Here is a 19520-nt window from a genome sequence, read left to right as displayed (position 1 = left end):
GTGAGGAGAATTCCCTGACAGTCCAGTGGTTAAGACTCCGCACTTTCACTGCTGAGTGCGCGGGTTCAATCCCTGGTCGGGGAACTAAGATCCCACAAGCCGCGCGGCACGGCCAAAAAAATAAAAAATAAAAAAAATAAAGTGACATCTGTCAGCATGTTTTTGGATTTTTCCAGCAATATCCAGCTGTTTCGGTACAGGTGAGGATGTAGGAAATACTAAGTGTCAGATCATTTTTTTCCGAGTATATACATATGTATTTCTTCAGAGATACTAAACGGCTCTAAACAAAGAGACAAGGTATGAATTGCAAAGCTTTTAATGAAAATGTTTGTAGTTTTTACAGCATGCAGAATTTCACACCTGTGGTTAATTAGCAATTACTTCAATACTTGAAAACTCATCTGCCTCTGAATTTGTCATAATGCATGAATCTAACTTAATAAAATTAAGGAAAAGCAACAGGTCATCTAATCCCTCTTTATATTCCTTCATGACCAGCAAGATGCATAAATGAGTTCTTTAAAAGTGATAAGATAGATTGATATATAAATTGTGAGTTTATTTTTAAAGCTGTGTAAATGCAACATTTCTAAGAAAACATTTAAATCAAAGGTCACACTTTATGGAAACAAAATTCTTAATTCAGGCTTTTTTTAGTTTTAGCCACTTGGCATTCTGCTCTCCTTAAAATTTTATATTGCCCAACAACGAGTGGTTATCTTTTACTGTTTGGGGAGATGACAGAACAGATGAAGGTGTCACATGCCTACACAAGTGGGATTTTGCCTAAGATCAATTTGTTTAAACATATTCTTTGGTTATATTTTTATTGCATATTGGGGAGTACTTATATCATTCAAGATTAAGTCTGGGTTATTTCTTTGATTAAGAACTGAATGTACTGGACATATATTTGATAATTAAGATTTTAGACAAATATTCACCAGCATTAGTTCTATTAGCAAACCGAAAAATATTGTAGGCCTAATATAAAACAACAAACACATGAGGTAAACATTAAGCCTCTTAGAAGAAAGACCATATGCTCCTGCTTCTGTAAAAACATTATTTGTTTGAAAGAATGGTAGTATGACCTTTCGCTCAACTATTACTTCCTTAATGTGAAAAAGAGACAATGAGCTGAAGAAAGAAAACTCCACAGTTACACTCTGCAACCCTGAACATATTTCCTGAGATCTTGGTTTTGACAGTGATTTCTCCATGCCACCCTGCAGAGAAAGATGAAACACATGGTAAGAAGGTTAAAACATACCTTCATTGTAATACACATACTTCAAATCCTTTGGGAGAACAAAATAGTTTATCAATACTGAAATACAAGCTACAGATCAATCCAAGTATTAAATGGAGATATGTATACCAAGTACTTCCTGTCTCCCCCCAAGCCTTCACTAGAGCACAGAATGCTGAAGAAGACTGTTGAGTCCCGTGTAGTCCACAACTGCAAATTACATTCTACATTTACTTAATTACAAAAAATAATTTCAAGATATGACAAGGAGTTCATAGAGTGTGGAAAATCTTAAAAACTCTAGAAATTGGGACTTCCCTGGTGGTACAGTGGTTGAGAATCCGCCTTCTAATGCAGGGGACGTGGGTTCGAACCCTGGTCAGGGAAGTAAGATCCCGCATGCTGCAGGGCAACTAAGCCCATGTGGCACAACTACTGACCCCGAGCACCACAGCTAGAGAGCCCATGTGCTCTGAAGCCTGTGCGCCAAAACTAGAGAGAAGTCCGCGCACGGCAACGAAGAGCCCACGAGCTGCCACGAGGACCCAACGCAGCCCAAAATAATAAATAAATAAATATTTTTAAAAAAGAAAAAAACTCTAGAAGTCTCCTAAAAAAAATTGAGGAGTAAAAGAATAAGATTCTGAATCAGTTAACGTAGATGGTTTCTATGTGACACGTTGTTTAGCATATATACCTAAAGCTGCAATTTTCAGTTCTCAGTAGCATACGTTGGTCTTTGGAAATATTCCCTCACTTCTCTCATAACAGTAGGGTAAAACAGCTCTCCCCTTTAATGATTAACACATTGCATGCTCTGTAACAGGAACTAACATAGTGTTGTAGGTCCATTTTACTGCAAACACAGAGAAACGAACATACAAACAAACTCATAGAAAAACAGGTTGGATTTGTGGTTACCAGAGGTGGAGGTTGTGGGTGGTGTGAGGGGAGGGGATTGGATGAAGGCAGTCAAAGGTACTACAAACTTCCAGTGATAAGTACTAAAGATATAATGTACAACATGATATATATAATTAACACTGCTGTATGTTATATACGAAAGTTGTTGAGAGAATAAATCCTGAGACTTTGCATCATACACACAAATTTTTTCTTCTATTTCTTTAATTTTGTATCCATATGAGATAATGGATGTTCATTAAACTTATTGTGATAATCATTTCATGATGTATGTAAGTCAAATCATTACGCTGTACACCTTAAACTTATACAGTGCTGTATGTCAATTACATCTCAATAAAACTGGAAGGGAAAAAAAAAGCATACCATGCTCTAATGCCTTGTGGATCACGGACAACCCTCTTTGCACATGTTACAGCTTCAGTGATGTCATCTTTCAGCAACGCTGAAAAAGAAGTGGTGAGAAATGGAAACAACGCTCATAGAAATTTCATTTTAAGTTTAGGTTCAGCCAGCTTCATTCTCTTAGGCTGAGAAAAGAACAACTAAAATTATTTTTTAAGAGTCCATGTATCTGTGAATGTTGGGGGAAAACTCTTTCTTCATTCCATCCCATTTGGCATGAAATAAACCATTCTGTTTCTCATTTACCAAAGTCATTGGAAGCTCTGGAATTATTCACTAATGTGATAGAAGGTTCTCTTTTTACTAGGCACTGTAAAAAACAAAACAAAACAGAAACAAACCCACAAGCAGAAACCGGTCTAGCACTTTTTTGCTCAGCAATTCTACTACTGGAAATTCACCCTAAAGAAATAATAAGAGATGTACCCAGAGATGTATGTACAAGGTGTTTCATAGCAATTAATAATAGGGGAAAATGGAAACAGCCTAAGTGCTTAACAGCTAAGAGTTGGATTGATAAATTATAGAATATTTATAAAGTGGAATTCTATTCATCTTTAAAAAATAATAAAGATTGGTATTTGACAAAAATAATTTTGTGTAATAAAGAGCAAATTGTAAAGCAGTAAATATAGTACAATTTCATTTTTGTTGAAACACACATTGCTTACATGTTTGTATGTGTGTACATATGTGTATAACATAGCTTTACATTCATATATGTAAGTGATACATATCCTCAGAGAATATATGTATACCAAAAGTTTCCAGTAGTCATACATCTCTGGGTAGTAAGAATTTTTATTCAATGAACACAGATTATTATATAATACAGAATATTTTTTTAAATAAATTAACTGGATACAAAAGAATATTCTAAGACGAATCTTCTCTTTTAATATTTAAAAATTTAACAATATCAATTTTGTAATACTTCTCCAATATTTTATGTACTAAAGATTCCACGTTATCTCTCTTTTAAAAGGAACTAAATAGAATATTTGTTTCACCCCAATTAAACAAATCTGTAAATTAACTTGTTAGAATAACAATGTTTATATAAGAACTATATTTTTTGGAGATGCAAACTAAAGAATTTAGAAATGAAATGTCATAATGTTTCTAATTCACTTTAAAATCACTCAGCAAAAAAAAAATATATATATATATATATATAATATATACATAAAAGTAAATATGACAAAATGCTTACTGTTAAAGTACATGATGAGCATATTGATGTTTATTATACTAATATACTAATGTTTCTAATTTTCCATATATTTAAAACATTTCATAATAAATAAAAAGTAAAAACAATTTTTCAAAAAGGACCACACATATTCCTCCTCTTTGGTTAACTACTAATCCTTTCATTTTCCAATAAAGGAGGGTAGATTAAAAAAAAAAAAAAAGACCACACACCAAATTATCCCTAAACCTCCCCAAACAAGGTAAGTAGGAGGAATGGCAATGTTCTTTTTTCCCTTTTTTTAAAATTTTATTTTATATATTTATTTTTTTAACATCTTTACTGGAGTATAATTGCTTTACAATGGTGTGTTAGTTTCTGCTGTATAAAAAGTGAATCAGCTATACATATACATATATCCCCATATCCCCTCCCTCTTGCATCTCCCTGCCACCCTCCCTATCCCAACCCTCTAGGTGGTCACAAAGCACCAAGTTGATCTCCCTGTGCTATGTGGCTGCTTCCCACTAGCTATCTATTTTACATTTGGTAGTGTACATATGTCCAATTGGCACTGCTCTTTACAAAGCATCAACAAGTCCAGTTATAATAAAGTGATGTCATTCCAGAAGCTTTTGTATATTAGAAAACAGCAACCTTTTATGATACCAGCTCTTTAATTTCTTCCTTAAGGAATTATGAGAATAATAAAGAGTTTCTAGAAGTTAAGATGAAGTTTTTCTAGGTCCCTGATGAACCCTTCAAGACCTTTTCATTTGTATTGAATCTCTATTCTTGTAAGTATAACTAGATGGATCCTGTGCCATTACTCAACATTATCTTGTCTTACCACTGCAGGGCATGTTACAGGAGTTAAATGCTCTTGGGGTTTTGCCATCATTACACCAGTAGAGGCTATTGATTTGAAATATCCCATAATCAGTGCTTCGGCTTCCAGGATTGTAGTTTGTAGCTCGTGTGTTATAATTGCTTTCCCATCTGGCCAAACACATCCCTGAAAAAAACGTATTTTAAGTAATAAACAGCAACACCATATGATTTATAGTTCATAGCATAATTATATAGTTCTATTTAACTAATTCTATTTTACTAACGACTTTATAAAGATGTATTTTACTTGTAAAATATTTTAACAGTTTGGTGTTAAAGGGCCCTTAAGAGAATTCTTTTGTTAGCAAATCATTTGGTAATACTAATGAAACAAGGTAACATATTTTTAAAAATATTAAAATAGCTGTTTCTTCCATTGCTATTACCCTTCCCCCCCTCCCATCCCTCAGGTAAGATTCAGCCTAGAATAGGAAAATCAACAGAGATGTTGAGTGGGTTTGGTAATTAGCAGCAGATGTATAGGCTAATGCTTTTTATTAGGAAAAATAAGGATTTTCTGGGAGAAAGAGAATTTCTTATGATACCTAAAGGTGAATTTGGATATCAAATTAGAATCCAGACAACAGGAGTCATAGAATAGGAAAGACTGTGTCATCCATCCACCCATCTAGCCATTTGCTCATTCGTTCAAAAATAGTTATGGAGGGGAAATGTCTAATTCAATCTGAAACATTCAGTGATTACATTGACAGATATGGACTAAAATATAAAGTAACTTTTACTTAGGGCACATCTTGAATTCTGTGGAAGAAAATGAAAAATAATCAACTAGAGTAAGAATAATAAAATGTCATTTCATGCTGCATTTCAGGTATCCTTATATAGATATTGATTGAGGGGAAATAGGTTCCTACTGTCCCTGTTTTAAGAATTCAATGTAATTTAAAAAAAAACTTTGCTGTTAAAAACCCAACATCATGGTAGGGGGATTAAAAATGAAAAAAATACTACATTACTCAGGCTTGCAGAACCCAAGTTCCAAACTGGAAATGGCTGGAGTCCAACACCAAGGGCTTGATAGACATATCCTCGGTGCACAAATGAATCTCTGAGTCAGCTTACATGTGCCAGCTGGTAAATTTAGTGGCACTAGAAGCGTACAACGGGTCCTGGCATGCTTAAAACGGTATAGAATTTGGTCCTCCCATGCCTCAATCCTTCACCTGGTACATCTGATTCTAAAGGAACAAGTTGATGTTTTTAACCATTGTAAGTGTACAAACCATCAAAGGAATAAAAAAGTCCATTCACTCAAAGTCCCTTTCTTATTCTTCATCCCCTATGAGTATCTGTTCCATACCTGACTAACTTTTTGGACAGATGAAGAAGAGCTAACTTACAGTTTGCCAGGCTGACTCCCCTGTAGCCATCCAATCCAAGTCTTTTCAAAGTTCTGGCAAGCTCACACCTCTCAAAGACCTTGCCCTGGACAGCGACAGTAAGGAGGAGAAGCCCCAGAATAAGGACAGCCTTCATGCTGACTGAGAAGCCAGACCTCCAGGCTGGCCAGGGTGAGCTGGCCCTGGTATTTAGCATCTTTTCACTTCCTTCTCCGAGTGGTCTGGCAGCTCCACCCTTTGAGACAGGTGGAAAACAGGAACCATTTATTGGTCCACTGACTTTAAAAGTTTTCTTCCTTAGGTTTGAAGAGGGATATTCTGAGGTCCTACGGATGACCTGCAAGAAAATAATGAAATGACATTGCTTAAAGACATTGCTCAGGAAGAATTGGGATTAGCACTATTGCCAAAAGAGGAACTTCCTCCTATTTTATCATGAATTTCAGCAACTATAAAGGAAAAAAACTGAACATTTTACGTAACTGCAAATGAGCTCCAATCTTTGATTAATATTCATTTTCATTAAATTGTTTTATGTGCCTTCACTATGTTGTCTTCATCTTTTTCACTTAAAATTACTTTATATAATTTCCACAAAAGAACACGACACTCTGTTGTTTTGATAGTTATATAGCACAACACCATGTTGCTCAGACAGACTCCTATACTAACTTTTTTGGTTACTATTGTAAACTCTTAATTTATAAATCAATGTTTACTATTATAAATAAGTCTCATGTGAACAACATTCCTAACTCTGACAATGCCTTACTTCACATTTCTGACAATGCCTTACTTCACATTTCCATGTTAGAACATAAAGGGTCATTATAAAGCAAGGGAACTTTATAGCAAAACCTACAGAAGAATACCAGAATATGTCACCAAAAAATCTTGCCCTTTGGCATGAGAATGATTTTGAGCTGAAGGCAATTGAAAAGAAGCAGATCCAAGAAAAGTTCTCTGCCCTTCCCCTATTTTCTTGAAAGCAGAACATAAATTTGTGCAGAAATTAATCACCTACAACCCTAGACACTTAGCCCCAAGACAGCACCAGAGGACTCTACAAAACAACATTTACTGACTAGCTATTATCTTCCATTGGTTTCTTATATATTGATCGTCCCACAATTTGCCACCCTTGGAAGCCTAGTGCTTGTTGCTCCTCTAAAAATATATTGTTCTTTGGTTAAGACGATATGTAAGTCCAAGTTCTAGCCACCTCTTTGAGTTACTCATCCCTGCATTTCTCATAAGTATATATGAGATATACATATTAATAAACTTGTTCTCTTGTTAATCTGTCTTTTGTTCCAGAGCCCCAGCCAAAAACCTAAAAGGGTAAAAGGAAACAAATTTTTCCTCCTGTACAGTTTCTGGTGATGGGACAGTAAAAGGCTGGAACACTCCACTCTCCCTAGAGACTATAGTTTAGATATGGGATAACTGAAAACAGACCAGCAGAAGGTAAGAATTCTTACCATATCAGTCTACCAGATCTCTGTAGTGCACAGTCAAGAGAGGAGGATAAACATTTCTCCTTGTCCCTTCCTTTCCAAATGCACAGTGGCAGGAGAAAAACATTTGTGAAGATAGATCTTGAACCATGACTTTTGTGATTTTGTTGTTGGTAATCAACACCTATGGGTATTGATTCTTAGCCTCCCAGAGTGAGTCTTGTTTTCCTTTGTCTCTGTCTTTTGTGTCATTTGTCATAAGGATGAAAAACCGTAAGATGAGAATCTCCTTTTGTCTCATTTTATGTACTGAGAACTTGGCTTTGTAACCAGTGAGAATATTCCCTCTGGTTTCTGCCACTTGGGGGTTGCAGACTGTCTGTCAGGCTTGCATCAGCAGCTAGTCAGCCAGCTAAGATCCTAAGACATGAAGTGACAGGCAACATTCTCTTTGTCCAACCATGCTGGCTCTCAGGGGAGTTTGTCTTAATAAAGGGTCTCAGTCCATAAGGGGCCTTTATCGCCTCTACCTTCATTGCCTTGTTTGTGAGGGAAAAATTCTCATCCCAGTATCCCCTTTCTGGTAACACAGATAAGTATGTCAGTGACTTCAGGTGTCTCACTTTGTGGGAGATAGAGGTTTCTTTGACACCTGTGACAATGAAGGTCTTTGCTTTCTTAGGCTAGCTCTGGAGTGGCTCTGCATCTTGAGAGGGCTACATTTCTTAGGGGACACCTTTTGTGTCCATGGTTAAGCCTTGAAATTGGTTTTAGGACATAAAAAGACTTACTGGTTTGGAGTCACAACTGAAATAGGTATATTAAAGATTTGGACTTTTACATCTGAAAGGATTTTTAAGAGAGCCCTCATTTTAAACAGATGTCCTACTGGTACCTATGGGAAGATCAGATTGAAGAAAGGAAGAAAGGAAGGAAGGAGGGAAGGAAGGAAGGAAGGAAGGAAAGAAGCAAGGAAGAAAGAAAGAAAGAAAAAAAAAAGAAAGAAAGGAAGGAAGAAAGGAAGAAAGAAGAGAGATACAGAGGAATACCTTGGCTAGTGTGAGAAAAAACAAAACACTTCCTTGGGCTTCCCTGGTGGCGCAGTGGTTGAGAGTCCGCCTACCGATGCAGGGGACACGGGTTCGTGCCCCGGTCCGGGAAGATCCCACATGCCGCGGAGCGGATGGGCCCGTGAGCCATGGCCGCTGAGCCTGCGCGTCCGGAGCCTGTGCTCCGCAACGGGAGAGGCCACGGCAGTGAGAGGCCTGCGTACCACAAACAAACAAACAAACAAAAAACCCCCACTTCCTTAACAAGATTAGGAGGGGAAGATCAGAGAACAAACGTCAAGAAGTGCAGGTGGCACTCAAGCAGGTGTACAACTTATGTAAATATTGATAGCCAGGAAATAGCTTTGATAAAGGTTCAGAAAATGCACAGGAAGAGTTGATCTATTGTCCCTTACTCTGTAAGCAGACCCCCACCAGGTCCAGATGTTCGCTGTATTTTGGGCCGGCACTACAAAAAAAAAAAAAAAAAAATCACGGAACTATCCTATCTTACTGTTAAAGAAAAGAGAAACATTACAGTAATTATCCTAGATTTCTGATAATAGGCAAATATGCCCGAGTTCCTTCTTAGATAAAACCTACAATCCTTTCTCAGTCCCTTGAAAATATTGATCTTACCATATCTTTGAAATGTAAGCATCCAAAGAGACAATTGTTGGGACTTCCCTGGTGGTGCAATGGTTAAGAATCCACCTGCCAATGCAGGGGACAAAGGTTCTAGCCCTGGTCCGGGAAGATCCCACATGCCACGAGCAGCTAAGCCTGTGCGCCACAACTACTGAGCCTGTGGTCTGGAGCCCACGAGCCACAACTACGAAAGCCTGCGTGCCTAGAGTCCGTGCTCCGCAACAAGAGAAGCCACCACAATGAGCAGCCCATGAGCCTCAACAAAGAGTAGCCCCCGCTAGCTGCAACTAGCAGCAACAAAAACCCAATGCAGCCAAAAATAAATAAATAAATAAATAGATTAAAAATAAAAATTAAAAAAATAACAAAGATAATTGTTGGCTAAAGCAACCATGGGACTGGAAAAATAAGAGAGAGAGAGAGAGAGAGAGAGAGAGAGAGAGTTTTAAAAACAAACTGCTATTTTATATTTCCATAAGCTCCCTTGCCCCAAATTTTGTCCACAGCCTCCATAAGATCATATATTAAAGACTAGTAAAATTCTTAAAAGTCTTTTCCACAAATATTGGTAAAAGCTTCAGCCATCTGAGCAGGTAAACTTAACTTGTTCAATCTGCCAGAAACACCATTTAGATCCAACTATTCTTTTATAAGCTAGTGAGTTTTGTACTACTGTACCTGATATGTGGCTAAGATTTTTAAATGAAATCTATAAGATCTCTGATTGCATCTGTCTATGTGTCTATGTATAGCTATATATGTATGTTATGTATATGTGATATTTTTCTCCCTCTGGATAGTATTCCTAAAAACTTGTGAAAGAGCTCTATTTAATTGGCTTAAAGAAAATACAAGCACTTATATAAATTAAGACTAGTCAAATAAGTTTATGTTATCTCTACTAGATGCTTGAGATTATAAAATTATAAATTTAACCTAAGGAAATAAAGTTACAATAAAAACGATTTTCTTAATGTATGTCAACATGGTAGGGGAAAAAAGCCATGTTTAAATGTTTGGGTTCTTTGCTTCTGTGATTTTTGCTACTTGCCTAGTTTGTCAACAACAAAAATAACTTAAAATGATGGTTAACTTTTCATATCTCATGAAATTTTCATGGCAACTCAAGAATAATTGTTAAGAACACATGAATTAAATGGATGTAAGTGGGAGAAAAGTTTGTAAATGAATTTTGCAACAATCATTATGTTCTATAAAATATGTCTGCTTAAAAATAGTTTCCAAAATCTTTTCATAACCTTAACTGTAAATGATGGATATTCATTGAATATCTAGATAATTTCCAAATAAGAGAAAATACTGAAACATTAATTGCCAAACATAGGTTAAGATAATCTGCTTTTGACTTCTTATTACTGAGAAACTAAAGATATTTGGGTCTGTTAATAACATGTTCTTTTTGCCACTTTAAAAAAATTGTACTATAAAAAGGCATATGTCTCTAGAAATTACAAAATGATGTATTCTTGGGAATACCCTGGCAATCCAGTGCTTAGGACTTGGTGCATTCATTGCCGGGGCCCGGGTTCAATCCCTGGTTGGGGAACCAAGATCCCACAAGCTGTGCAGTGCTGCCAAAATATAAATAAATAAATAAAAAGTAAAAGGAGCAAATAAGATAGAAGATGTGGGTTCTAGGAAACAGGGTTCTAATACAGGAAAGAGGAGAAGGGAAATTATAGAGATGAAGGGAGAAGTGTCCCTGTGGACTCCCTGGGGAAAACTAGAAGAGATGGCCTAGAATGTCTGAACCTATTGAAGGGAGTTTGACAACTCTGGCTGAGATTTTGGGTAATGAATTAATACATGAATAAGTACATGGAAAACTAAGCAAACAGAAAAGTAAGGCAATTATTAACTCCAAGGAAACCAAAAAACATAAGAATAGAAATACAACCAAATTATACTCATCTGTGAGTGTTTGTGCATGCTTGTAAAGGGGAACAACAAGGCAAGGGGAGCTGAGAGAGAGCTAAATCTTCATCTTCCTTGGTGGAAATAAATAGAAAATGTCTATGACTGAAAATCAAAACTGAGTAGAATAATCATGCTCGTGAGATATATGGCTGTAATACTAGAATATAGCTAAAGAAGCTAAAAATAGCTAAATGAGTTGAAAGGGATTATTACCTCTAGTGTTGGGAATTGGATGAGAAAGGTTAGGGCTATTTTTTTTTTTTTTTTTTTTTTTTGCTGTACGCGGGCTTCTCACTGCTGTGGCCTCTCCCGTTGCGGAGCACAGGCTCCGGACGCGCAGGCTCAGTGGCCACGGCTCACGGGCCCAGCCACTCCGCGGCACGCGTGATCCTCCTGGACCGGGGCACGAACCCGCGTGCCCTGCATTGGCAGGCGGACTCTCAACCACTGCGCCACCAGGGAAGCCCAGGGCTATTTTTCATCATTAAACTTATAACACTTTATTTGACTTAAAAAATGTATACGGGCTTCCCTGGTGGCGCAGTGGTTGAGAGTCCGCCTGCCGATGCAGGGGACACAGGTTCGTGCCCCGGTCCGGGAGGATCCCACGTGCCGCGGAGCGGCTGGGCCCGTGAGCCGTGGCCCCTGAGCCTGCGCGTCCGGAGCCTGTGCTCCGCAACGGGAGAGGCCACAGCAGTGAGAGGCCTGCGTACCGCAAAAAAATATATATATATATATATACATGTATTTTATGACAAAAAAAGTTTAAAAATGTATTATGTAAGAAAAATAACTAAAAGACATACACCAGAATGTTTACAGTGGTTATTTATGAATACTCTTTAGAATTTTTACTCAATTTGTATATTTTGGCATTTTCCAAGTTTTCTTCTTTCAGCATATATTACTTTTGCAATTAGCAAAATAATAAATAATTACACACACAGAGGAATGTGCAGAATCACTAAAAAATAAAAAGGATGATTATTTTGAAGTCCTCGACATCCCTCTGTGTATATGAACTCAGCCATTTTTGTAGAAATATTCTGCCATTTAACTTTAAAATTATCTTTCTCCTATACAGCTCTTCTGTACCCAGATCAGTGGTCTCTTAAGCTTCAATGGAAAGGAGTTAAATATTAATTTTCACTGAGCTTCATGAGCTGCATTAAAATGGCATATAAGCTACATAAAAAGAAACGTGAGAGAGTATTTTGGAACAGTGTTGTTTTGGTAGGATCATTTTTATTGTATAGTTAGTTAATTTTTTAAAAAGGCTAAAAAATACTCTTACAAGAATAGAATTTATATTCCTTGGAATAAAGCACAAGTTGCCAAGCTCCTGGAACACTGTGTCCCATCCAGGTTTTTTCTTTGGGAGACTATATCATTGAAGGAGGATAAACTGGGGAGGAGACTCCCTGAGGCCAGGGCTATTAAGGAGGCCAATTTGGCCAGATCTAAGATGATAGTGGTAGCAGGCTTAAAAAGCGGCAGGGCCCTGCATCCTACTCCCATGGGGGGCCCAGAGCAATGGCAAGAGGTCTCTTGGATGGCATGTAGTTGCTGGGGAAATTGAACACAAATTGCCCTGCCTTGGGAATCGATGAAGCTTTGAAAAGGAGCTTCTGCCTGCAAATGAACCACATCAGCTTGGGTAATAACCACCGTATGAACATCTCAGTGATGGACCGAAACTCTAAGGTCTTCCTCAAGTTTTCTGGATTTTGTAGTTTCTTGAGATGCTTGGAAGCTCCTGGGCAGGGGATTAGCTAAAGAAGTTTAAAAAGACTATCACTGACTCACCATTTGGGGAAGTGGGGCTTAGAGACAAATTTTGTTTGATCTAGAAAAATAAAGCAAAGTGGTGTTTCTTGCACCCATTTATGGTATAGCAAATTTATACCCACTGCACCATTTGATCTACACTTACCTGCTCTGAATGGGATTGGAGAGTGGGAAGTGAGATGGCTCTTGGGAGCCCTAGAGATGAAACTATTTTCCTGAAAATGGCTCTTTGGTTCCATGATTCAGGTCACCATTAACTCTGGAGGTAAGCCTAGGTATTTCAGTTTTCAGTGACGCAGACCATATGGACAGACCACTTTGTCTTGATAATCTTGTTTGCTATCATCTATCCCATTACTTTTTTTGTTGTCGTTCCTACAATCCTGTTTTTCTCTATTAGCACAAAATTAAAATCTATTTGTGTCAGTATATGAGGGACAGGAAAAACTGTATGAAAATAGGATAACCTCAGAAAGTAACTGACACTGGTAAATCAAAATTGTCTGTATTAATGAAAAGAGGCATTGGCATGAGTTTTGTCAAAAGGTATAAATATTCACTTGTTAGTGAAGCAGTGCCATTTTCTTGAAGCCATTATGGACCTTGGGAGACCACGGTCAGGGCAGCCGCACTCACTGCATTCTCCAGCTGATGCCGTCCTTGTGTAGTTCGGCTCAGGGGTACAGAGGACCTAGTCTCATCTCTGCTGTGGCAGCATGGCTGCTAGGAGAATCTGGAGGGGTGGGGCAGTTGGGAGGGCGGTGGTGGGGAACAGCGCTGGGCTCTCTGGGGGAGCCCACATGTTGAAAGGTTAAGGTGGAGTAAATTCTTCTTCAACGAATGTAGTGTGTAACAGCCTTGTGAAACAGGACCAGCACACAGCTGCTCCCAGCAAGTCCAGCAGCCTGGCCACAGGTCAGAGTGGCTCCCTGTGGTGACATTCCCTGACTTAGGAGCAGTGCTTGACCCCAATCCAAAGGTGGCATTTTGTTGGCCCCTCAGATATATGGGTCATTGAAAAATGGTAAATGGTTTGGGTTTGCTTAATCCAGACCACTTTCTCTTCTTTTAGCTCTCGATATCCCTGTAATTTAAGTTCCCACTCTTTGCAAAATAGATCAAACAAGATAATTTCCTGTGTTCCCTGACACCATCCAAACTCCAGAAATCATCTAACTTTTGTACTTAATTTTCTCTATGGTCTTGCTGTTTTTGTGTTTTGAGTCAGGTAATTGGTTCATACCAAGAAAAAGTAATACTATTTAACATACACAAGAGAAATTATTTCTACTATGGTAGCAATACTGTGCTGTAAGAGTCTCTAGTTACTGTGCTCTAGCACAGAGCCACAAGTTATGGACCCATCAATTGATCATTAAGCCTAAAAAATAGTACTAGCCTAGTAATCTGCCATGTACTTTACTGCTAGTCATAGATGAGATTTTACCATTCCTGATACTTGCCACGTACTCACTCTCTTCTGTCTTCATTCCTGCTGTTTCCTCAGTGTACTATGTAGACAACGAAAGAAATGTTAGGATATCTGGTGGCAAAGAGAAAGTCGGAGGGGTGAGCAGGACCAGACCCGGAAGCTTAGTCCCCCAAACTGTGAGATTCAGCACTTAATCCCAAAGACAATGGGAAACTATTCATGAGTATTAAACTGGAGAGTAACTGGATCAAAATCTTAACAAAACAAAACAAAACAAAACACTCTAGATTGGATTCAGGGACCGCTGCTAGAAAACTGGCAAGGAATCCAGATGGCAGACAAAGGTGGGGGTGGGTAACAGAGAGAACTGGGAGGGTTTCAGAGATATTTAGGAGGTTTGAATAATCAGGATTAGAGATTATCCAGACCAGTTTGAGATACAGGGGAAAAGGAAAGGTAAATAATACTAGCTTTTGTTTATCAAATGCTTATGAAGTGTTAACCACTTAACAAACATTACTTATAATTCTTACAGGGGTCTTAAAGGTAGGTATTATATCTATTTTACAGATGAAAAAATATATGTCCCAGAGAAGAAAAGTCTCTTGCCCAAAGACATATAGCTAGTGAGTGGAAGAGCTGGGATTTGGATTCAGGTCAGTTCCATGGTCTTTTCAGTTTACCACATTACCTTGTAAAAGTTGAAGTGAATGGGAAGAAGTTCTACTGCGACCCAATTCTCACCCTTTGACACACTATAACTCTTTTGTCTACCTCTTGTCTGATTTTAGCTCCCAATATAGTTGTGCAAACCCATTTTATGTATTTATTTTAAAAGTGTGATTTTTCTCTAAGAGGTTGATCTAACACCAGGCAATGCCATGGAACAGTTAACAGACTATTTAAAAATCAATATTCTTGATATGTGAACAACTGATAATTGTGGCAAGCCTTTGATCTCTTTGTGAATACTTCCTTTGTACTATTACTTCTGTTATCATTATGCAATCAGAACTTAGGCTGGATCTCACTTCACTTCCCCCCCCCCCTTTTTTTTTTTTTTGCAGTACGCGGGCTCCTCACTGTTGTGGCCTCTCCCATTGCGGAGCACAGGCTCCGGACGCGCAGGCTCAGCGGCCATGGCTCACGGACCCAGCCACTCCGCGGCCTGTGGGATCTTCCCGGACTGCGCGTCCCCTGCATCGGCAGACGGACTCTCAACCACTGCGCCACCAGGGAAGCCCCACTTCCCCCCCTTTTTTTTTTCTGCCCCTTTTCACGTTATGAACAAATATTTCCCTTCCCACAATCGGTCAGGTTACAAAATCCTTTCTCAGTTTACACAACAATTGGGCATTCATCATTGAGAAATTATAATGAAATAGGTAACTGACTTTTCAAACATGTGTTAAAACAGTCTTGTTTACAAAGAGATGGAAACGCTCCAACTTTAGTTTCCTCTTTCCAGAAGAGTATTTTGATTTCATTTCTCTATTAAGTATGACTTTTGGGTTTCAGGTTTGATTTTTTTTATTTGTGCCAGTGCAACTGCATAATCATTAAACGTCTTTCATTGAACTAGAAAACAATGATTTCAATCCGTACATTAGCTCTGGTAACATCACAAAATGTTGGGGGAGGAGAGAAGAAATTCTTGCAAGTAGGGGAATAAGGTCATGTATTTGGGTTGTATTTCCCCCCCCTCTCGACAAACAAACATTTTATTGCTACCCTTAGCAAGCAAATAAGATAATATGCTTAACTTCTTATTAACAACAATTTATATGTACACATTTAACTGAAGATGGTGCGGTTCTCCCTTTGACATCACTCTAAATTGTTTAAGATGCAGCCACACCTTTTCTCACCCCAATCCCCCATCTCAGGTCAATGTCATACCTCTGTGAGGTGGCTGGTTTGCTGGCATGGGAGTGGTCTATTTCCAGCTCAGTCAGAAAGGAACTGAACGCACAAACATAGCACCATTTACACACAGGTCTCACAATGACCTGACCCAAAGATGATGAGGGCTAGTTATCAGTGCCTTACACATGTATTTTGGAAAATAGTTTCTCTGACGGCCGATTCAAAATGATTTTCAATTAAAGAGTAACTTAGTAAATTAGAAATACTATACAAATATAGAATGGTAAACTCTAACCTGCTAAAAAAAATGAATGGATGTTTTAACATCTAGGAACTTACGATAATTTTTAGTTTCCTCATAAGAATACTATCTTCTAAAATGGAAAAGTTTACACACACACATATACATACACACATGACTACTAATTTTTGTGAAAAATAATGGGAATAAAATAAACCTAAATTCAGAAAAACTACACTTAAAATATCTTCCTCATGTAAGAAATTCAATTCACTGCAAGTCAAATATCCTCAATGTACTCTGGTATGTGAAATCTAGTTTAGATCTGAATTTTGTGACAGGACTACTGACATGGCTTTCTAAGTAGTCTCCTTAGGTCCAGTTTCTCTCCCTTCCAACCTACTTTGCATCCAGAGCATGCCAACCCTGAACTCAGAGGACTCAGAGTTTATAACACACATATGCCAATCACATGTAATCTATGACTTTATTGTCTATTCTGTGGTTTGCTGTCATATTGTCCTCATATTCATCATGATGAGCTCTTTGAGGACTTATGCTCCTTTAAGGTTTCTCCTCTGCCGTCTCAGAAAGAAGCACACTCATGTGTACAGTGCAGACAATCAACAAAATTGGTAAATGCCCTGTATAAAAAATGCATTCCACCTACAATTAAGGTGTTATTCTTCTCTCTGGACTACCTGTGTTAAAACAGTGTTTTGATATTACAAATGATGCAAGGAAATAATACAAACTTACAAATAAAAAACAACCACAAACTACACAAGGATGTGCTTCTCCAACATGAGAAAACAATTACAAAAAGGTAACCTAGAATTTTAAAGAAAGAATCAGTTTTTTATAAAGAGTTAACTCAGGCCTCTGGAATAAATTAGAAATAAGACAATCTGTTTGAGACACAGGATTCCTCATGCCAATATATGTAAAAATTTTTGAAGGTATTATTCAACACTTCACTATAGTAAGGGAAAAAAATTTCTACTTCAATTGTCAAGAAATTATACATGAATAATTGTATTATGGAAGAAGGTTCTGTGTACATTTGGTTGTAAGTTTAGGAATTTGTCCATTAACTAATTCAATAAATAATAAAAGTTGATTGATTGAATACTTTCTATGTTAGAGGCACCATGTTAATGCTGAGGATACCAAGGTGAAAAGGCATGACTGTTTTCCTCTACAGGACATGCAAACCAACAATTACAATCCAATATATAGTTGCTTTATTGTTGGTCTGCACAGAGGGCTGATGGAGCACAGAGGGGACCTGAAGTCAGTGGGGAAGAGACAGTGAAGGCTTCACAGCATTTCAGATGGATGAGAATTGGAGGGAGAATAGGATTTTGTTTGGTGGGCAACTGGGGTAGGAGACTTGTGATAGGAAATTCCCATGTCTGGTTCTCTTCCTTCCAGGCACAGGGGAGGATTATACTTATACTTCCCTACTCCCTTGAATTTAGGGAGAGCTATGTAACTAATTCTGGCCAATAAGCTATGGGTAGAAATGATGAATCACTTCTAAACTGAAACATTTAAGTGCTAGTGCAAAACACTCCAGTACTTTTCTATCTGCCTTGGCAGCTGGTGAAGTTGTATGTGTCAGAAGGTGTTGGTAAAACCTCTGTCAGCCCAGGTGCCTGAGTGACTGTGTGGAACAGAACCACTTGCTGAACTGTGATAGACATTGTGGCATGAACAAGAAATAAATTGTGTGATTAGCCATGGAAATTCTGGGAGTGTTTTGTTATTTCATCATTTCGGATGGAGGTAAAACCAGTTTAAAAACAAAGGAAAGGGAGGGAGCTGCTGTCACCATGTTGTTGGTCGCTGCCCGCTCGGGCCCTTTCACGCCCGTCCTGTCGGCCACTAGCGCAGGCCGCGGTGCCCGCCACCTCGGAGTCGCCAGTGCTGGACGTGAAGCAGTCCTTCCTGTGCTGGGAGTCGCCGAGTGGCCAGGCCGGGCAGGCCGGCTTTTTGTCGCCTCCGTGGGCCTCAATGTACCTGCTTCTGTTCGTTATTCCCATACGAACATCAGAGCGCCTGACTTCTCTGACTATCATCGCGCTCAAGTGTTAGATAGTAAAAAGTCTTCAAAAGAGAGCAGTGAGGCTACAAAAGGTTCCTCCTACTTGGTAACTGCAACAACTACTGTGGGTGTCGCATATGCTGCCAAGAATGTCGTTTCTCAGTTAGTTTCCAGCATGAGTGCTTCTGCTGATGTGTTGGCCATGTCCAAAACTGGAATCAAGTTATCCGATATTCCAGAGGGCAAGAACATGGCTTTCAAATGAAGAGGCCAACCACTGTTTGTGCACCACAGAACCAAGAAGGAAATTGACCAGAAAGCTGCCGTTGAAGGACTCCAGTTGAGGGACTCACAGCATGATTTAGAATGAGTAAAGAAACCTGAATGGTTTGTCTTGATAGGTGTTTGCACTCATCTTGGTTGTGTACCCATTGCAAATGCAGGAGATTTTGGTGGTTATTATTGCCCTTGCCGTGGGTCACACTATGATGCATCTGGCAGGATCAGGAAGGGGTCTGCCCCTCTCAACCTTGAAGGTCCCTCATATGAGTTCACCAGTGATGATATAGTGATTGTTCGTTAGAGACCTGGACTCAAGTCATAGGCTTCTTGCAGTCTTCGTGTCACCTCAGAAGAGTTATTTGAGAACAAGCCTTCTGTACTTCAAATTAGTTGATTTGAAATATTTAAGAATTGCTAATAATGTCTTTGCAAACATGTGAAGTAAATTGAATTTCACGTTGAATACTTTCAAGCATTCACCTAATAAAGCCACTGTTAAACACTGTTATTCTCAAAGACTTCAAAGGTGCAGTGTCTTCGATAGTTAATTCTAATTAAAAATTATAGACTGGTGTATGGAGAGAAAAAAAAGAAAAAAACAAAGGAAAGGGAGAATAGACAAATCTCCCATGCCAAAGTATTCCAAAAAATTTATGTAGATACTCTGCCCTCAAGGAAGTGGAGTGTAACTAACCACTCCTTAAGTGTGGGCTGTGCATAGTGACTTTCTTACCAAGAATATAG

At 38.4% G+C, this 19520-nt stretch overlaps 1 protein-coding gene and 1 pseudogene across 2 annotated transcripts; one reads left to right on the top strand and one right to left on the bottom strand.

The window, feature by feature from the left end:
• Nucleotides 1-303: 303 nt before the first annotated feature.
• On the bottom strand, nucleotides 304-6205 carry LYZ (lysozyme). Its single transcript, XM_082635616.1, has 4 exons — nucleotides 6029-6205; nucleotides 4627-4791; nucleotides 2546-2624; nucleotides 304-1232 (listed from the first exon to the last, which is right to left on the bottom strand). The coding sequence occupies exons 1-4, from the start codon at nucleotides 6162-6164 to the stop codon at nucleotides 1166-1168; spliced, it is 447 nt and encodes a 148-aa protein (XP_082491742.1). The 5' UTR covers nucleotides 6165-6205; the 3' UTR covers nucleotides 304-1165.
• Nucleotides 6206-18282: 12077 nt separating this feature from the next.
• Nucleotides 18283-19320, top strand: LOC309812458 (cytochrome b-c1 complex subunit Rieske, mitochondrial-like; annotated as a pseudogene). The gene has a single exon. The product of its transcript is annotated as a cytochrome b-c1 complex subunit Rieske, mitochondrial-like (transcript).
• Nucleotides 19321-19520: the final 200 nt, after the last annotated feature.

Source organism: Mesoplodon mirus (genome assembly GCF_964341445.2).
Source record: "Mesoplodon mirus genome assembly, chromosome: 11".
Classification (NCBI taxonomy): Eukaryota; Metazoa; Chordata; class Mammalia; order Artiodactyla; family Ziphiidae; genus Mesoplodon; species Mesoplodon mirus.
This window is presented reverse-complemented; position numbering and strand designations above follow the sequence as displayed.

Coding starts and splice junctions, on each gene's coding strand:
- LYZ (XM_082635616.1), bottom strand. CDS start 6,164: ATGAAGGCTGTCCTTATTCTGGGGCTTCTCCTCCTTACTGTCGCTGTC. Junction 4,792..6,028: donor GGGAGTCAGCCTGGCAAACT/GTAAGTTAGCTC, acceptor CGTTTTTTTCAG/GGATGTGTTTGGCCAGATGG. Junction 2,625..4,626: donor CTGTAACATGCCCTGCAGTG/GTAAGACAAGAT, acceptor CTTCTTTTTCAG/CGTTGCTGAAAGATGACATC.